The 19,905-nt window shown below is 38.5% G+C and overlaps 1 protein-coding gene across 14 annotated transcripts in view; it reads right to left on the bottom strand.

Annotated features, from left to right (window-relative positions):
- Positions 1-216: 216 nt before the first annotated feature.
- Positions 217-19,905, bottom strand: part of NDUFAF6 (NADH:ubiquinone oxidoreductase complex assembly factor 6) — a 49,855-nt gene continuing 30,166 nt past the window's right edge. For 11 of the 14 annotated variants that reach the window (XM_023545889.2, XM_023545882.2, XM_003408252.4 and 8 more), the window contains 2 exons: positions 19,668-19,724; positions 217-8,797 (listed from right to left, as the gene is read on the bottom strand). In XM_023545889.2, the coding sequence (XP_023401657.1) occupies positions 8,669-8,797; positions 19,668-19,724 (186 nt within the window). In that variant the 3' untranslated portion in view covers positions 217-8,668. The other 3 variants (XM_064267913.1, XM_064267914.1, XM_023545877.2) reach the window with 3 other exon arrangements.

Raw genomic sequence — 19,905 nt, 5'->3', positions numbered from 1 at the left:
ATTAACTCAGGTCACAAAAGCAACTCCTTACATAACTGAAAAAATATGAATTGGTCCACTTTCACAGAAGACACCAGCTGGAGTGGGGAAAATAGTTCTTAATAGCACCAGCTCCAACCACATTAATTGAATCTTGAAAAATTATTGAAAGAATATTAATTTGGAAGGTACTAAATTATTAGTCCATTGCACTCCTTAGTTGAGCCCTGGGCCCAGCATGCCACTTCCCTTGTTTATTATGGTTCACATCTGAGCTAACCTATTAGAAAACTAGCTGGGTCAGCAGACAGAAGATCCTTATGTTATCTTCTCTGCAAGTGAGTACCTGTCCAAAACCAAGAGGATAACAACAAAACAGATGATCAGAGATGATTTAGACCTATGTCATGTGTTAAATTTGCAGTGTGATTTATCCAGGCCTCTAGAATATCCTCTCTCTTCGGTGCCTTTTCACTGTTTGAGAGAGAAAAAAAAAAAAAAAAAATTGAGAGAGCCCAAAAGAGAAATGCCTTTTTTTCTTGTTAGTTTTAGCAAAAGACAGTGAAAGAGAAGGCTGAAGGGACTAAAATTTGATCAATGCCCTAGAATACTCCACTTTAGAACAGTAATTTAAGAAAAAGGAATTATGAAAAATGATCAGATGATTTATGAAAAATGAGAAGTGACTATCCACTTCTCAAAAAGTCTTTTATTTTTAGTAAAAGGGAGTTATGAGGACATTTCTTTAAATTGTGACCTCTTCTAATTTACTTAAAATACCCTTCAGACTCAAATAGATACGAAAATTTAGTATTACGCTCAAGGTGGCTTTTCAAAGCTGATGATATTGGTACAACTGGGCAACCATGTGTGGCTCTAAACCTCACAACTTGTTCCAAATTAATTCCATGTGGTCCTAAATATAAGAAATAAAAATATAAAAGTAATCAAAGAAATTGTGGGAGAAAAAAATTTTTTTTATAATCTTGAAGGGGCTAAAACAAAAAAAAAATTAAAAATTATTTTTATAAACAAATTGCTGTTAAATACATGAAAAGATGGGCAAATTCACCCATAAGATAAAGGCAAATGAAAACTATACTGAGAAGGAAGGGAAGTATGCGAATCTCATGTTCCATTCCACACCGGAAATCCTTATTTACATTGGCAAACGTCGTGCCCGCTTCTCATAGACCATTGCGTGGAATGGTGGCTTAAACAACTTCCTTTGGTTATTAAAGGAAAGGTTAGCCACCAAAGGCTGGAGGCCTTAGGTACCTTTGGATTATAACTGCAAAGTAAGATAGCATACTCCCATTATGTTAAAATAAACTTCTATGGAATAAAAACTATAAGCAGTATTTTTCCAGTATCTTTTCCACATTCTATTACTAATCTAAAAAGCAGAGTATAAAATAATATATGGAATATACATTTTTGTATATTATATGTATGCCATGGGAAAAAATTAGAAGGACATGGACCAAAATATTAATGGGGTCTATCTCTTACCTGGAGAGATTATGGGTGATTTAAAAAATACTTTTTCTTTACTCTTTTGTATTTATTTTTCTCCCCCAAGGTTTCTACAATGAATACATGATACTTGTGTAAGAAGAAAACAAACATACTAATTATTTCTTCAAAAAATGACCCCTGGGAAAGACTGTATTATATGCATCCCCAAACCAAGATTCAAACAGATCTATTTCTAAAAACCACAGGGAATAGCTTACAAGAAAGGGCTGGAAGTGGTGTCTTCCTGCTAATTAAAGGGGTAAATTTCTCAACTTACTAGTCAATTAAAAAAAAATTAGATAAAACAACTGCAACCATAAATATGGGATATAGTGAAATGGCCTCCCAAATTATTAATGTTGAGTTCCCAAAGAATCTTTGTATTGCCTATAAAAGAGATCTTGTAGTTTGAAAAAGCTTTTGAACTTGCTCTCTGAGAAATTCATTATGTAGGCCTGTGTTTAAATGCACAGGGTATTATTATATAACTAAGCAGCTGGTAAGATTAATCGTGATTAAAAATAAAAGGGAAAACACACAGTACACCAAGGCAGGGCTGTTTAATGAGAAAAGGGTGACTCAAAGGAAAACAGTATTTGTGCAGTGGAATAAAGTCAACCCACAGGCTTATCAAATAGCAATAAAGACCTTCTATTTCTTATCTGATTCAAAAGGCACTGCTTATCCAAAGATAGCATTACTCTAAAAATAATGCAAATAATATTCATGACCATATATACCAAATATGTGTTATAGACCATTTGGAGACAAGTAGTTATTTTCAAATCTCACATCATTTTTAATATCCAAACACTTCAATGTGGTATGCTATGACCTATTTATCTTTCCAGCCCTCTCTTCCTTCCTCACACCCTACTTTCTAATCCCACCAAACCACCTAATTTCTTGAATCCACTATGCTTTGCCCAGCTGCCAAGTTTTTAACACATACTTCCAATTCAGCTTTCAATTATCAGCCCAACACCAATTTACAGTTCCCACATTGTACTACAGCATGGTCGTTCAGACCAAAAATATTTATGGAGCAGGCTCAGGATCTACGTGGGGAGCAGTGGTGGTTCAGTGGTAGAATTCTTGCCTTCCATGCAGCAGACCCGGGTTCAGTTCCCTGCCAATGTACTCGTGTGCAGCCACTACCCATTGGTCAATGAAAGCTTGTGTATTGCTGATACTGAACAGGTTTCAGAGGAGCTTCCAGACTAAGACTGACAAGGAAGAAGGGCCTGATGATTTATTTCCAAAAATCACCCAGTGAAAACCCTATGGATCACAAAAGTCAGATCCCCAAGCAATCATGGTGATGGTGCAGGACTGGGCAGTGTCTCATTCTGTTGTGCATGGGGTTGCCTTGAGTCATGAGCCAACTCCACAGCAGCTGAAACGATCAGGATCTATTGCAGGTTCTGGGGATCAAAAGGCGAATAAAACTTTGTCTTGCACTCAAGAAACTTGGCTGAGTGAGGGAGAGACATTTAAACAATAGTTAAAATACAGTGGGCATTTTTAAAAAATTTTTTTATTGTACTTTAGATGAAGGTTTACAGAATAAAGTAGTTTCTCATCAGTTAATACATACATTGTTCTGTGACACTGGTTAACAACCCCACAACATGTCAACACTCTCCCCTCTCAACTCTGGGTTCCCTATTACCAGCTTTCCTGTTCCCTCCTGTCTTCTAGTCCCTACCCCAGGGCTGGTGCACCCCTTTAGTCTTGTTTTGTTCCATGGGCCTGTTCAATCTTTAGCTGAAGGGTGAATCTCAGGAGTGACCTCATTACTGAGCTGAAAGTGTGTCCAGGGCCATACTCTCAGGGTTTCTCCAGTCTCTGTCAGGCCAGCAAGTCTGGACTTGCTCTTTGAGCAAGAATTTTGTTCTACATTTTTCTTCAGCTTCGTCCAGGACCCTCTATTGTGATCCCTGTCAGAGCAGTCAGTGGTGGTAGCCGGGCACCATCTAGTTATACTGGACTCAGTCTGGTGGAGGCCATGGTAGGTGCGGTCCATTAGTCCTTTGGACTAATCTTTCCCTTGTATCTTTAGTTTTCTTCATTCTTCCTTGCTCCAGGAAGGGGTGAGACCAATGGAGTATCCTAGATGGCCACTCACAGGCTTTTAAGATCCCAGATACTACTTCCCAAAGTAGAATGTAGAACATTTTCTTTATAAACTATGTAATGCCAATTGAGCTAGATGTTCCCTGAGACCATGGTCTTGAAAGCCCTCAGCCCAGCAATTCAGTCATACAGGGGGCATTTGAGACAAAGCATGGCTATGTTTCAAGAAGCAGTCTCAAGTTGAAGATCACTTGTTATTAATCCCGTTCTCCTAAATCAATGATGCCTGCAGACCTAATTCCGTACAAGCTGTCAGTTTGTGATTTCTGAATAATATTAACAACATGTACTGTTTACTACACGTGGGTCACTTTTAGAAGCACTTTACATGTATTACGTTATTTATTCCTCACAACAACCCTTGAAGTTGATATTATGATTTTGCCCATTTTACAAGTGGAACAACTGAGACACACGAGAGTTCCAATAACTTGCTGAGGTTACACAGCTGTTAAAATGGTGGAGCTAGGATTTGAACCCAGGCAGTCAAGCTCCATACCCCACACTTGGAAAAGGAGTACATCACAGCACTACACTCTACTGCTCTGGATATTTCTCTATGCAGCTAACACTACAGAATAAGTCACATATTTAATCATTTAATCAGCCAAATACCAATTTTTTGTCAGTGAAAAACCTCTTTTAACTAGTGTATAGAGTTGATGAGAAAAAGTCATGTTCATCCATTTATGTCTTTCGTTGTTCCATAAATTTAATCACATTCCCTGTCTACCATGATCTTTCATCATTTGAAGGCAACTGATTTTGTGTGTGTGTGTGCTTTAGGTGAAAGTTTACAGCTCAATTTCTCAAAAATTTATACACATATCATTTTGTGACATTAGTTGCAATCCCCACAATGTGACAGCACACTCCCCTTTTCCACCCTGGGTTCCCTGTGTCCATTGGGCAAGTTCTTGTCCCTTCCTGCCTTCTCATGCTGCTTTTAGACAGGAACTGCCCACGTGGTCTCGTATATCTGATTGGACTAAGAAGCACATTCCCCCATTTGTATTATTTTTTTTGTTTTACGCTCCTGTCTAATCTTTGTCTGAAGAGTGGGCTTCGGAAATAATTTAAGTTCTGGGTTAACAGTGCATCCGGGGACCATAGTTTCAGGGGTTCCTCCAGTCTGTCAGACCATCGAGTCTGGTCTTTTACATGAATTTGAGTTCTGTTGTACATTTTTCTCCAGGTCTGTCTGGGACTTTCTGTTGTGTTCCCTGTCAGGGCAGTCATTGGTGGTAGCCAAGCACAATCTAGTCCTTTTCTCAGATTGCTGGAATCTCTACTTCATTTGGTCCTTTAGTCCTCTGGGCTAGTATTTTCCTTGTCTTTGGATTGCTTCATTCTCCTTTGATCGAATGGGATACGACCAGTCGATGTGTCTCAGATGATGGCTCACAAACTTTTAAGACCCCAGGTACCACTCACTAAGGTGGGATGTAGCACTTTTTCTTTGTAAACTATGTTATGCCAATTGACCTAGATGTCCCCTGAAACTATGGTCCCCCGACCCCAGCCCCAGCTACTCTGTCCCTCAAAATGTTTGTATGTGTCCAGTAAACTTCTTTGCTTTTTCTTTGGTCCAGTTGTGCTGACTTTCCCTGTATCGTGTATTGTGTTTCCTCAAGGGTGCTAATTTTTAACAGGCGCCCTAGTGGTGCAGTGGTTAAGAACTTGGCTGCTAACCAAAAGGTTGGCAGTTTGAATCCACCAGCCGTTTCTTGGAAACCCTATGGGGCAGTTCTATTCTGTCCTACGAGGTTGCTATGAGTCGGAATCCACTTGATGGCAATGGGTTTAATTTTTAATAAATAACTTCGCAGTTCCCCAGGAAATATTCATTTTGGAAAAAAGCAGGTAGTGTCCAAATTGTTTTCATATATTCTCACAGTCACTCTCCCTACTCCTCTCCCTCCTTCCGACCCATGTCCCATACACTTCCCAATTCTGGGTGTTATTGCTCAGTCTTCCTTACAGGTACAAACAATAGGATAATGTTTTGTTTTGCTTTCAGTAACCATCTGCAAAATGTTTACAACTTTGTGGATCGTTTTGGACAAGGTGACTAGGCCAGTGTCTTCAGAGAAGTCCTATTTATACGAGCTAAAGCAAATGCAAGGGCACCTAAGGATTTGCCGAGATGGACCAAAAATAAACTTGAAGTCTTCGATCTTAATTAAAACATTTCACTAGACCAGGGATGTGGCCACCTTTTGTTCACAAACGTCCTAAGAACTCTGGATATTACATTCTGTTCTTTTTACTGAATTAAAGCCAAAAATTAAGTCTTGACGTAGGCCAACCATCCTGTCTCCCAGCCTTTGCGTATGCTGCTTTGTCAGCCAGGACCTCTTCCCAACAATATCTCCATCCCCTGCCCAAGCCCTGGCTCCTACCCAGCCTTTCTGACATGGCCCACAGGAAGTCTCCTCTGGGAAATCTTCTTTGACCACCAAGGCTCTTAAGTACCCCTCCTATATATACCCAGTAACCAGCACTTAATATCCGCTTCAACTGCCCATTTACTGCTCTCTCTCACCTATTTGTAATTGGAATTTGTGTAATAATTAGTTTTTTACCTAATTTGTACCTGAAATACATGTAGTAATACTTATTCCTGAAAAAAAGTCATGCCCTTGAGCTTTTTAACTTGGCAGTTTATCTTACAGTCTCAAGAATGGTAAAAACATGGGCTTTGGCGTTGGACTAATGTGGATTTGGCATCAAGCTCTGGTGCTAATGGCTGTGTGATCTCGAACTTAACATCTGAGGCAGTTTTATCATTTGGAAAACGAAGACTACCTCACCGTGAAGATCAATGTATAGAAATGCACCACCCATCCAAGTTAATGCTCAATAAAATGTTAGCTGCTATTATATTTCTCGAGAGTAACTTAATTTTATTAAATACTAAAAGGAGAGAAAGAATATTGTTAATTGATTGGGAACTACCTCAAACTTATTTTCTAATGATATTTGTATGTATCATATATGATATACGTAACCTTAATCTGTAACTTATACTTGTTATCTATTGCTCTTACCTAATTCAATATAAAAATACATCTTAAATGGTTTGAAAATATATTCGACTCCTTAAAAATACTCTAACAAAAGAATGGACTTAGAAACTGAAAAAGAATGTTGGCACCCTCTAAGGAAGTATCTTTTATGCCAGTAGAGGAAATTAATACTGAAGGAAATGTCTCTGAAAAGACCCCATCTTAATCTCTAGGTTAGTAACTTTAGTTCACTCAAATCTCTAAGCATCAAATTTAAAATGGCCTCAAAAGTAGTCCAAAATTATTTACTTAATAGTGAACTGGCTTCTGAGCCCATAAAGAATCCAATAATCCAATTCTGTGTTTAAACCCTTCTTTTTAAGACCCTTACACATGAACCAAGACACTTCGGAGCTGACTGCTCCTAATTTTTACCTGGAAGACTGGCAAACAATTCTCACGGACAAATACCTCTCTCTAATAAACTCTTCAACCCTGGATGGTTCAGAATCCCAAGAGGAAATGTGTCCTATTTCCTTGTACTTGCATTTCAAGATAAGCTAAATTGATTTCTAAAGCCACACAATTAAACAAGAAGATATTTTTTCAGCATCAGTATCCACTAAGAGGGTGTACATACACAGCCTCATTGCACTCAGTCAATTGTACATTTATTACTCTACTTGCTCTAAATCAGAAGTCATTCTAGGTGCTGGGGGATGCCAAGATGAGGAACACAGTACATTCTTGCCCTCAAGCAGTTCTCAGATGAAATTTTATCTACAAAGATGTAATATTTTAAGCCATCACCAACTCAAAATTTAAGCAGGCATTAATTCATAGCTGAGACCGAAGACTTAGAGAAATCATCTACAGAGGACAAGTACACCAGAGGTGTTCGTGGGGTAGGAGATAAGATCACTGAAAAAGCAGGAAACTGTGGTGTAAACCTTGAGAGTCAGAAATTCATTCAGATTCCAGATTCACTAATTGCCTACAATGTAGACAATTTTGTTTTTGCAATGCGCATATATTTTATAATAAAAAATTTTAATCATCAGAAAAAGTATTTCATAGGGTTTTAAGAAGATCAAATGAGAGCACTCATGAAAGCACACAGCACAGTGCTTACCACTGAGCTCAGTGTATACTAGTTTTTAAAAATACAGCAACTCCTTAATGAATGTGAATACAATTTTATTACTTTTTTATATTTGCTTCATGATCATAATAATAGTGAGTGACAGACAGTGAAGCTGTGGGTTTAACAAAGAGTAAATGCTTTCAAACCAGCTAAGCCTAAAGCCAAATTAAGGCTCCAGCTCTTAGCAGCCAGCTGGGTTGCCTTAAACAAGTTGTTTAAGGGATAAAAGGGATATATAAAGCCCTTAACACAATGATAGATATTCCTCAAACGGTAACTCCACCCTTCTTACCCCTAACTAAATGCGTTTGTTCATCTGTAGTTGACACCTGATGTTTGGGTGCTCAGCATGTGCTGAGTACTCTCTGCCTCACCCCCAAGGGTGATGAAGGGAGAACATTACCTCTCCAGGTCCTCTGGCAGCTGCAGCATGGGAAGCACAGCTAAAACGATGCTCCTCCTGCTGCTCTGACTTCACAGGGATGGTACAGCAGACAGTTTCTGGACTGGTGGTGCCAATGGCCTGTGGCAGAACCTTGGCAGTATCTTGGCACCCTAGTCCCAAAGCACCCAAACCCAGACCCAGTGCCGTCGATTCCGACTCATAGCGACCCTATAGGACAGAGTAGAACTGCTCCATTGAGTTTCCAAGGAGAGCCTGGAGGATTTGAACTGCCGACCCTTTGGTCAGCAGCCATAGCACTTAACCACTGCGCCACGAGGGTTTCCATACTTCTCAATTCTGAGTCTCCCAGCGCCCACCCAATAAATTCCTTCTCTCTCTAATCAGAGTCGGTTCCTGCTGTATGTAAACAAGAACACTAACTACTACACTTGTAAAACTAACCATAAATTAAATTAATGCCAGTGCCATGAAATTATTTTAATATCTTTTTCTCCATGATCGAATATACAAAGATAAAGGAAGTAATGTATTCTTCTGCTGTAAAGCTGGGTGAAATATATCGAAATCCACTCGTTGAATTTTCTTTAAATAGTCTTCTAGAGCAACCTGAAAAAAGAAAAAAGGGATTGCTAGGATCATAAAATGATCAAGCCTTTACGAGAAACTAAAGAAAGATTACAAGTATCAGGTTATTCCAGTTTCCCTGATATGGGCTTCTATGTATATAAATTTTAAAAGGCAGACAGAAAATAAATATACCTATGGAGGGTTCTATTGGGCCAGTAAAAGAGTATCACAGAATTAGTACAAGAAATACCGAGCCTCTTTTCTCATAATTTATAATGTTCTGGTTAAGATTTAGATTAGAGAAATCAGTTTTCCTGGTCTTGTTACTAGATTTTGTGGAATACAAAGGAATGTTTCAACCAGGGAAAAAAGGGGGCGGGGGGGACAGAAATGCATTGTGCCATGAAAGGGATCTCAAGTTCTTTGTTTAAAAAATTATCTTATTTTGTGAAAAAGTTTAATGAATCTCTGTTCTTAAACGGTCCCTGGAAAGTGCAAATGGTTCAGCACACTGTTGCTAACTGAAAGGCTGGTGGTCCAAAGCTACCCAGAGAGAGGCACCTCATAAAAAGGCATGGTGACCTACCTCCAAAAGGTCACAGCCATGGAACCCCCATGGAGCAACACATGGGGTCGCCATGAGTTGGAAATCCACTCAACAGCAACTGATACATTCTTGTTAGAAAACACTATTTCTAACCAGGATAAACAGTCACAGGTCACTATAAATGCCACCCTTTCCTGCCCGCATCACATAAAACATGACCAAGTTTTCATCAGGATAAGAGCAGGAAGCAAAATGCCAACAACGGGCTGTGCTCTTAATTTTTTGGATTTCAGTTATTTTTATTAACTTATTTTAATAATTTTTCTAATAAACAGGGAAGCCACTCTTTGCATTGCACAATTCTAAAAGGCACCACTCCCACCTCGGTCCATGTGTACAGCACCCCCTAGAGCTCTGCAGTGCACAACCTGTATGACCCAACACAGGGGTTGTGCTTGTAGAATCATTAGAATATACAGGTAAGCAAAAAGAAAATAAACATTATTACATTTTCTTCCAGACTTTCTTCCTACACAATTATAAACATGAGTGTACAACAAATAAATTCAGTATCTACATTTTTTTCTAAATTTTATTTATTTTGTTGTTAACATACACAGTAGAACATGCACCAGCAGTTCAACAGTTTGTACAATTCAGTGACATCGATTACATTCTTGGAGTTGGGCAACCATCCTCACCCTTCTTTTCTGAGCTGTTCTCCCTCCACTAACATAAACTCACTGTGCCCCCAAAAGTTCCTATCTAATCTTTCCAGTTGCTGTTGTCAATTTGATCCCATATAAACAGTTCTTAAGACTATAATGCACAAGGCAGATCTTTTTACTACTTAAGCTAAAATACTGTTCAGTTTTAAGATGATTTCAGAGGTTTACGGTTTAAAGATTATCTCAGGGCAATAGTTTCAGTGGTCTATCCATCCTCCATGGCTCCAAAAAGTCTATAGTCCGTGAGATTTTAAAATTCTGTTCTGCATTTTTCTCCTTCTGATCAGGGTTCTTCTGTGGAATCTTGTTCAGTAATGGTAGCCAGGCACCATTCAGTTCTGGTCTCATGGCAAAGGAGGCATTTGTCCACGGATGCAATTAACCACACATTGCATACCCTCCTGCTACTCCTGACTGTTCATCTTCCTCTGCTGCTCCAGGCGAACAGAGACCAATTGTTGTGCCTTGGATGGCCACTTGCAAGCTTTTAAGACTGCAAACACTATACAACGAACTAGGAGATAGAACAGAAGCACTAAACACATTATTTGGCCAGTTAACTGGGATGTCTCATGAAACCATGATCCTAAGCCTCTAAACAAAGGAACCCAATTCAATGAGGTGTTTGGTTGTACATAAGCAGCCTCAGAAACTGCTTTTTTTTTTTTTGGTCATCGCAAATATGTCACACAACTTTCGCAAATTCAACTTTTTACAGGTATATAACTTATTGACAGCAATTACAATAATGGCTGTATAATGTTACCCTTAATTAATACTATTTTCCCATCACCGTTAACCCCCATCTTCCCTTTCCTCCCACCCTGTAACCACTAATAAACTTTTGTTTCTATATATTTGCCTTTTCTTATCTTTTTACATAAGTGAGGTCATACAATATTGTCCTTTTGTGATAGGCTTATTTCACTCAGCATAATGTCTTCACGCTCCATCCATACTGCAGCATGTATCAATACTTCATTTCTCCCACTGGCTGAGTAGTATTGCACTGTATGTATGTACTACATTTGGCTTATCCATTCGTCTGTTGATGGGCATTTAGGTTGTTTCCACCTTTTGGCTATTGTGAATAGTGTTGCAATGAACACTGGTGTACAAGTCTCTGCTTTCAAGTCTTTTGGGTGTACACCTAGGAGGGAAATTGCTGGGTCATATGGTATTTCTATTTTTAGTTTTTTGAGGAACCACCACAGTTTTTCACAATGGCTATACCATTTTGTACTCCCACCATCAATGGATAAGGGTTCCAATTTTCCCACATCCTTGCTAACATTTGTTATTTTTTTAATCTTAGCTATCCTAGTGGGAATGAAATGGTATCTCATTCTGATTTTGATTTGCATCTCTCTCATGGCTAATGACGCTGAGCATCTTTTCAAGTGTTTGGTGGCCACTTGAATGTCCTCTTTGGTGAAATGTCTATTCAAGTCCTTTGCCCATTTCATGATTGGGTTATTAGTCTTTTTGTTGTTGTCAAAGTCTTATATACATTTTGGTTATTAAATTCTTGTCAGGTATATGGTTTCTGAAGATACTCTCCAAGTCGGTAGCTTGCTTTTCACTTCTTTGGTAAAGTCTTTTAATGAACAAAAGTTTTTAAATTCTATGAGGTCCCATTTATTTATTTTGTCTTTTGCTATTTGTGCTTTTGTTATTATATTAGAAATCCACTGTTGAAAGCTAGGCCTGACAACGTTGCCCTGCTTGTTCTTCTAAGAATTTATGGTTTTATTTTGCACATTTAGGTCCTTAATCCAGTTTGAATTTTAGTATGGTGTAAAGCATGGCTCCCATTTCATTTTTCTGCATGTGAAAATTCTATTTTCCTAGCACCGTTTATTAAAGAGACTCTTATTTCCCCATCCAATGGACTCAGCACCTTTGTCAAAAATTAGTAGACCACAGGTATGTAGGTTTATTTATGGACTCTCAATTGTATTCCATTGGTCTCTATGTCTACTGTTATACCAGTACCAGGCTGTTTTGATTACTGTAGCTATACAGTATGTTTTAAAGTCAGAAAGTGTGAGTCCTCCTACTTTGTTCTTCTCTTTCAACATTGTTTAGCTATTTGAGGCCTCCTGTCATTCCACATAAAGTTGAGGATTGGTTTTTCTATTTCTATAAAAAAAAAAAAAAAAAAGCTGCTGGCACTGTTTACAACAGCAAAAAGATGGAAGCAACCAAGGTACCCAACAACAGATGAATGGATAAATAAATTATGGTATATTCGCACAACGGCATACTATGCACTGATAAAGAACAGTGAGGAATCTGTGAAACATTTCATAACATGGAGGAACCTGGAAGGCATTATGCTCAGTGAAATTCATCAGCTGCAAAAGGACAAATATTGTATAAGACCACTATTATAAGAACTTGAGAAACAGTTTAAACTAGAAGACAACATTCTTTTGTGGTTACAAGAGGAGGGAGGGTGGGAGGGTGGGAGAGGGGTATTTGCTAATTAGTTGGTAGATAAGAACTACTTTAGGTGAAGGGAAATACAACACACAATACAGGGGAGGTCAGCACAACTGGACTAAACCATAAGCAAAGAAGTTTCCTGAATAAACTGAATGCTTCGAAGGCCAGTATAGCAGGGGCAGGGGTTTGGGGACCATGATTTCAGGGGGCATCTAAGTCAATCGGCATAATAAAATCTATTAAGAAAACATTCTGCGTCCTACTTTTGAGAGTGGCTTCTGGGGTCTTAAACGCTAGCAAGCAGCCATCTAAGATGCATCAATTGGTCTCAACCCACCTGGAGCAAAGGAGAATGAAGAACACCAAAGACCCAAGGCGATTACGAGCCCAAGAGACAGAAAGGGCCACATGAACCAGAGTCTACATCATCCTGAGACCGGAACTAGATGGTGCCTGGCTACAACCCATAACTGCCCTGACAGGGAACACAAGAGAGAACCCCTGAGGGAGCAGGAGAGTAGTGGGATGCAGACCTCAAATTCTCATAAGAAGACCAGACTTAATGGTGTGACTGAGGCTGGAAGGACCCCAGTGGTCATGGCCCCCAGACCTTCTGTTGGGCCAGGGTAGGAACCATTCCCGAAGCCAACTCTTCAGACATGGATTGGACTGAACAATGGGTTGGGGAGGGATGCTGGTGAGGAGAGAGCTTCCTGGATCAGGTGCACACTTGAGACTATGTTGGGATCTCCTGCCTGGAGGGGAGATGAGAGGGTAGAGGGGGTTAGAAGCTGACGAAAAGGACACGAAAAGAGAGAGTGGAGGAAGAGAGTGGGGTGTCTCATTGGGGGAAAGTAATTGGGAATATGTAGCAAGGTGTATATGAGTTTTTGGGTGAGAGACTGACTTGATTTGTAAACTTTCACTTAAAGCCCAATAAAAATTACAAAAAAAAAAAAAAAAGCTGCTGGCATTTTTATCAGGAATGCATTGAGTCTATAGATCGCTTGGGGTAACACTGACATCTTAACAATATTAAGTCTTCCAATTCATGAACATGCAACGTCTTTCCATTTATTTAAGTCTTTAATCTCTTTCAGCAGTATTTTATAGTTTTCATTGTATAAGTCCTTCACTTCCTGGTTAGATTTATTTCTAAGTATTTTATTTTATTACATCCTATAGCATATGGAATTGTTTCCCTAATTTCCCTTTTGGATTTCTCATTGCCGGTGTATAGAAACCCAAGTGGTTTTTGTTTGTTGACCATGTACCCTGCAACTTTGCTAAATTCCTCTATCAGCTTTAGAACCCTTCTTGTGGATTCTTTGAGATTTCCTATATAGGGTATCATCCACGAATTGAGATAATTTTACATCTTCTTTTTCCAATCTGGGTACCTTTAATTTCTTTTTCTTGTCTTACTGCCCTGGATAGGACTTCTAATACAATATTGAATAGAAGTGGTGAGAGCGGGCACCCATGTCTTGTTCCCAAAGTATCTATTTTTTTTTTTAATTCTAAACTCATATTTATGTGCAAGAGGAGATATACTCAAGAATGTACACAGCTGCCCTGTTTTTTATAAGCAAAAAACTTGAAAACCACCGGAAGTTCTTTGATAAAAGTATAGATAAATAAATTGTGATCTGGTCACATAATGAAACATTATAGTACAGTGAAATGAATGTACTATAGCTAAACACAATAATATGGACAAATCCTACAAATATAACATTAAGTGTGTATATGTCACATAATCAGAATATAGCCCATGTTTATAAAGGTCAAAAACAAAACTAAGCAACATTTTTTTTTTTTTAATACAAAATGGAGAAAACTTTTTTAGGGGGGAAAAGAAACAAGGGAATAATAAACACAAAATTTAGGATGGCTGCCTGGTAAAGTAAAAGGTCCCTGGGGAGTGCAAATGGATGGTAGTTTTAAGTCACCCAGCTGTACTGTGAAAAAAAGGCCTGGCAAACTGTTTCCACAAAGATTATGGCCAACAAAACCTTATGTAGCAGTTCTACTCTGTAACATATGGGGTCACCATGAGTCAAAATCGACTCGATGGCAATAAGTTGGTTTGTTTTTGGTTATCTGGCAAAAGACGGCAGAGGCAGGAGGATGGGATAGGAAAACAGATAAGTAGATGCAATTTAATGGCAACATTCTATTTCTTGGGTTGAATGGTGAGTTCGTAGGTGTCTATTATGACATATATATGCATGTATACATATATGTGTGTGTATACACACACACACAGATACATATACACACACACACACACACACACACACACACAGGGAGCCCTGGTAGCACAACGGTTAAGTATTTGGCTGCTAACAAAAAGGTTGGTGGTTTGGACCCATCCAGTGGCTCTGTGGGAGAAAGACCTGGTGATCTGCTCCTGTAAAGGTTACAGCCTACAAAACCCCATTGGGCAGTTCCACTCTGTCACATGGCACCACTGTGAGCTGGAATTGACTCAACAACACCTAACAACAACACATATAAAGGTATTTTAGTGTACTTTCTTCCACATGTTCTCTACGCACATGTAAACACATACATGAGAGTATCCACGCACAAGAAATTTTTTGGCAAAAAAGGGAGCGTAGTATTTACAACATTCTGTAAACTACTTTTATCACTTAATACATTGTGATCAACCTTCCATCTCTAAGAATTCCACTCTGTTAATTTTAATAGTTCTATAATACTCGGTTATATGGATATACCAAATTCATCAATCCTTGTAAGTTATTTCCATTGTTATTTTGCTATATATAATGACAACAAATTTTTTCTACATATCCAGACTTATTTAGTTCCTTATGCTAAATTTCTAGACTTAGAATGGCTGAACCAAAAATCATCACCTGTTTCTTTAAAGCTTTGAGTAAAAAATTGTCCTTCAAGAAATGTACACTTCTACCAACAATAAAATAGTGTCCATTTCTCCACACTCTTACCGATACAGGGCATTACCAATTTAAAAAATCTGATGTGCCAGGTGCTTGTATATTATATGTCATTTAATCCTTGTGACACATATGTCATTTAATTCTTACGACCTCCTGGGAGAAGGGTTTTATTATAGACAAGAAACTGAGACCTAGAGTAGTTAAATAACATGCCTACCCAAGGTCACATAACCAGAAAAGGCACAGCTGGAATTTGAAACTAAGTGTTTTTTTAATCCAAATTGAGCACTCATTTATTTTACTACCCAGTGTAGCTTCAAATTACATAATTAAACAGTCTACAAATGAAAATTAACATTAAATATCCCATCAGGACAGCCAGCCAGAATGTAATTTAGCATACTAAGAGAAATTAAAATTTTTTATATAACTGGCTTTTAATTTCATTTTGGGAACTCTTATTACAAAAGAAATCATTTGAAAGGTGGACCAATATTTATACAAAATAATGCCCACCATAGCACTATTAGTAATCAAGAAACATGAGAATCAATCTAAATATCAAATAAAAAAATGGTTAAAAGAACAGGCACGTGACAGCATTATTATAAAACCATTAAATACAGTCACACGTCGCTTAACGTCCACTGTCCCCTATACGTTCTGTGAAATAGGAAGTCAGGTGATTCGGACATTGTGTGAACGTGCCTAAATCGCAAGCAATAGTACTCATTGACTTTCCACCTTCCTGTTGCTTAATAACCTTTTGTTTCACTTCCAGATCGATACTTCTCCTTTGCCTCTTGCTGCTGCTATCATCAGCACTGGCTTGCTGAGTTTGGGAGCCATGATGCACTTCACGGTAATGTTTTTGAAAGAAAATTAAACTGAACGGTAACACCACAACACACAAAAGAAACGCGATACATGAGATTGGATGCTGCTGCCTGCGAGTTGAACCATACACTATTATACTGTAAACTTTTTATTTGTAAGTAGGGGAAGTTTACATTAAAATAACAATAGAAAAATAAAATAACGATAGTAAATACATAAGCTAGTAACAGGTGTTTATTATGACTATCGAGACATGTTATAGGTTACATATGTACTGTACCATTATACACCTGGCAGCGCAACTGCTTTATAGCCAAGTGACATGAGATACATGTGTTGCGTGTGGGAAGCTGCAGCATTCGCTACATCCAGTTACATCAGCTATGTCCGTCCCATTCTCCAACTGGGATTTCTGAACGCTATTATAACCTATGGGACCATGGACATACATGCAATCGAACATTGCCCAAACAGATGTTATATGGTGCATGGCTGTATTCTATTTACAATTTTTTTAATATGGTAAAATGTTTGATGAGCAGGACACTGACATATAAAGTATAATTTAAACTATATAAAAAATTTCATTAAAAAAAAAGACCAGAATGAACAGTGGTTATATCTGGATGCTGAAATTACAGCTGATTGTTATTTTCTTCTCGTAGTCTTTTTTTATATTCTTCAAATTTAAGAATGTATTGCTTATACAATTAGAAAAAATTCTATTAAAATACAGATGAAACATGACTTCAATATTGGAGCTCAAATGTACATTCACAAGTTAGAATTTGGCTCAAAAGAAAGTTTGGCCAATGGTAATATAAACTGTAAAATTCTTTGTGAACTTCTCAAAGACATTACAATTTCTGAATATGGGTTCTTAAAACCTCTTCTATGGAAAGGAATATATTATAGTCATAGACTAGTCATTTTCAAAGTTTTTAAACAGCAAAACCTTTTCTTTGAACAAAATAACAGACACCCGAAATATTAAACAAAAAAAGGCCCTGCCCAGCTGATTAATTTCCTAATGAGAGTAGACCGAGGATACCGCTTACAGCAGAAGCAGTCCCTGAAAAATTGCCACATAGTCCTCCAGCTTCTTCTGACACAGGATGGAAACAGAGCTGGGCCGCAACCCTAGAGTTTCTGATTTGGTAGGTCTGCATGGGCCGGAGATGTGCATGTCTGACAAATTCCCATTCTGCTGGTGGCCAAGGACCACACCTGGAGAACCTCTGCTCTAAGACAGTAGTTCTCAGGCCTAGCTGTACTTTACAGTTACTGGAGGAGCTCTTAGAAAGTATCAAGGCTTGGGTCCAGCCTCTTAAGAGATTTTGATTTAATTGGTCTGGGGAGGGGCCCAGGCATTGTCTTGTTGTTGTTTCTCTTTTAAAGCACTCCCCAAGTGATTCTGATGGGTAGAGCAGTCAGGGCTAAGAACAGCCTTTTTTCACAAAGGTGAACAAAATTCACCTGCTGGGTCTTAGACAGTAAGTTTAACAGGTGACAGTATATATAAATGGAATATAAATAACCACTAAAAAGGCTGATACAGAACAATATATGTTGACATGGAACGAGGTGCTTGATATCCCATTTATACAAAATATACATACATGATTATATACATTCATAAAGCCCAGAAAGATGAACAGACATTATTTCTGTAAAGGGTAGAATTGTGAGAGGTTCATATTTCCTTCTTTTGTATCCTCTTATATCATATAGGAGCCCTGGTGGTACAGTGGCTAAGAGCTCAGCTGCTAACCAAAGGTTGACAGTTCGAATCTACCACCTATGCGGCAGTTCTGCTCTGTCCTTTAGAGTCACTGTGAGTCGGAGTTGACTCAACGGCAACAGGTTTGGTTTGGGTTTCAGGTTTATATTACATGAACGTTTAATTACGGTATTTTCACGCAAATAATATGTGCCTTCTATGTTTGTTTGCCATCCACACCCTCCACCCAACAGATATTTTCATAGGCACCACTATGCCATTTTTTTTTTTTTTTTACATGTTGCCGTAAAAAAATTAGCACAGCACAGTTACGAAAATACCTCATGGGGGAGGGTGTGGTCAGCAAACAAAGTAGAAGGCACGTGTTATTTGTGTAAAAATATGGTAATGTATTACTTTTATAAGAAGCAAACCCAATAAACAAAATGATCTCAAACATTTAGGCTTGAGAGCTAGGATAAAAGATGTGAAGGTATAGAAATAAACTTTTAAATATATTTGAGGTTCTAGGGAAGAAAGAAGTTAGAAGATATGTTTGATACTGTGAAAAACACATGTGCTTTCAATCTTCAAAGGTCACAAAATAGTTGAATCTTGGTTTCTATCTGCGAAATGAAGTAAAACATATCTAGGAAGAATAGGAATAATATATAAAATGACCTAGCCCAAAGCCTGTCTCATAAAAAAAAAAAAACCCATTGTTGTTGAGTTGATTCCGACTCATAGCTACCCTACAGGACAGAGTAGAACTGTCCCATAGGGTTTCCAAGGAGCAGCAGCTCGTGGATTTGATCTGCCAACATTTTGGTTAGCAGCCATAGCTCTTAACCACTGCTCCACCAGGGCTCCTCTCTCATAACAAAAAAACAAAACCAACCCAGTGCTGTCCAGTCAATTTTGACTCACCTGTCTCATTATAGGTGCTAAATAAATGGTATCTATTATCGTTTGTTTATATATTTTAGAACATGGCTCCCAAACCTAGCTACACATCAGAATCACTTGGGAAACTTGTTAAAACCACAGATTCCCCTAGGAATCCATATTTTTAAAAAGTTTTCCAGGTTATTCTGATGCAGCCAGCTCAGCACTGGTCTATGGACCACCGTTCAGGAACGAGCGCTACAATATGGACACTATGGAGGAAAAATTAATAGAATAAGTAGCACTTAACCCACCAGCCACTCCGTGGGAGAAAGATGTGGTGGTCTGCTTCCACAGAGATTATAGCCTAGGAAATGCTGTGGGGCAGTTCTACTCTGTCCTAGAGGGTCGCTATGAGTTGGAATCAACTCGACAGCAATGGGTTTTTGGTATATGAAAGTAAGTAGCCTAAGAACCTTTGAGGCAGGTTCTCTCATTATCCCAATTTTACATATGAGGAACACAGTGGTTGAGGAACTTCAGGTCCTATGGTAAGTAGGTGGCAAAATGGGACTCACACTCATGTAGCCTGGCTGCAAAGGCAGCGCTCCCAACAACTCTGCTTGCCTGCCTCTAGGAATACAGGAACGACCACCACCAAAACCATAACATAACTAACAGCACCCACCACAATGGAGCGAAACAAAACCAAAGGCTGCAAACTAAAGAACTGCACTGACAACTTCATAAAATATAAAGAGACCAGACACATCTGTTGCACTAATCACAGAGCCTTCTCTGTTAATCTCCTTACCGTCTGAAGAAAAGCAGGAAACGCTCTCAAAGGAACACTTTTGTGGAAGGATCTAGCCTAAAAAAAAGAGAAAAGGAAATTAGTTTGATACATAAATGCTTCTGGAAATATATACTCTCCCTTTAAAAGTGAACACAAAATAACAACAGCAATTTACCACCACCAGTTAGGAGCCCTCTCAAAAGCAGGAAAACAAATCTCACCTGCTGCTGATTAAGATTAATTTCCTAGGCCTGAG

This window comes from Loxodonta africana, chromosome 14 (assembly GCF_030014295.1).
Source record: "Loxodonta africana isolate mLoxAfr1 chromosome 14, mLoxAfr1.hap2, whole genome shotgun sequence".
NCBI lineage: Eukaryota > Metazoa > Chordata > Mammalia > Proboscidea > Elephantidae > Loxodonta > Loxodonta africana.
Note: the sequence above shows the minus strand (reverse complement) of the source record. Positions and strands in the feature narration are given on the sequence as shown.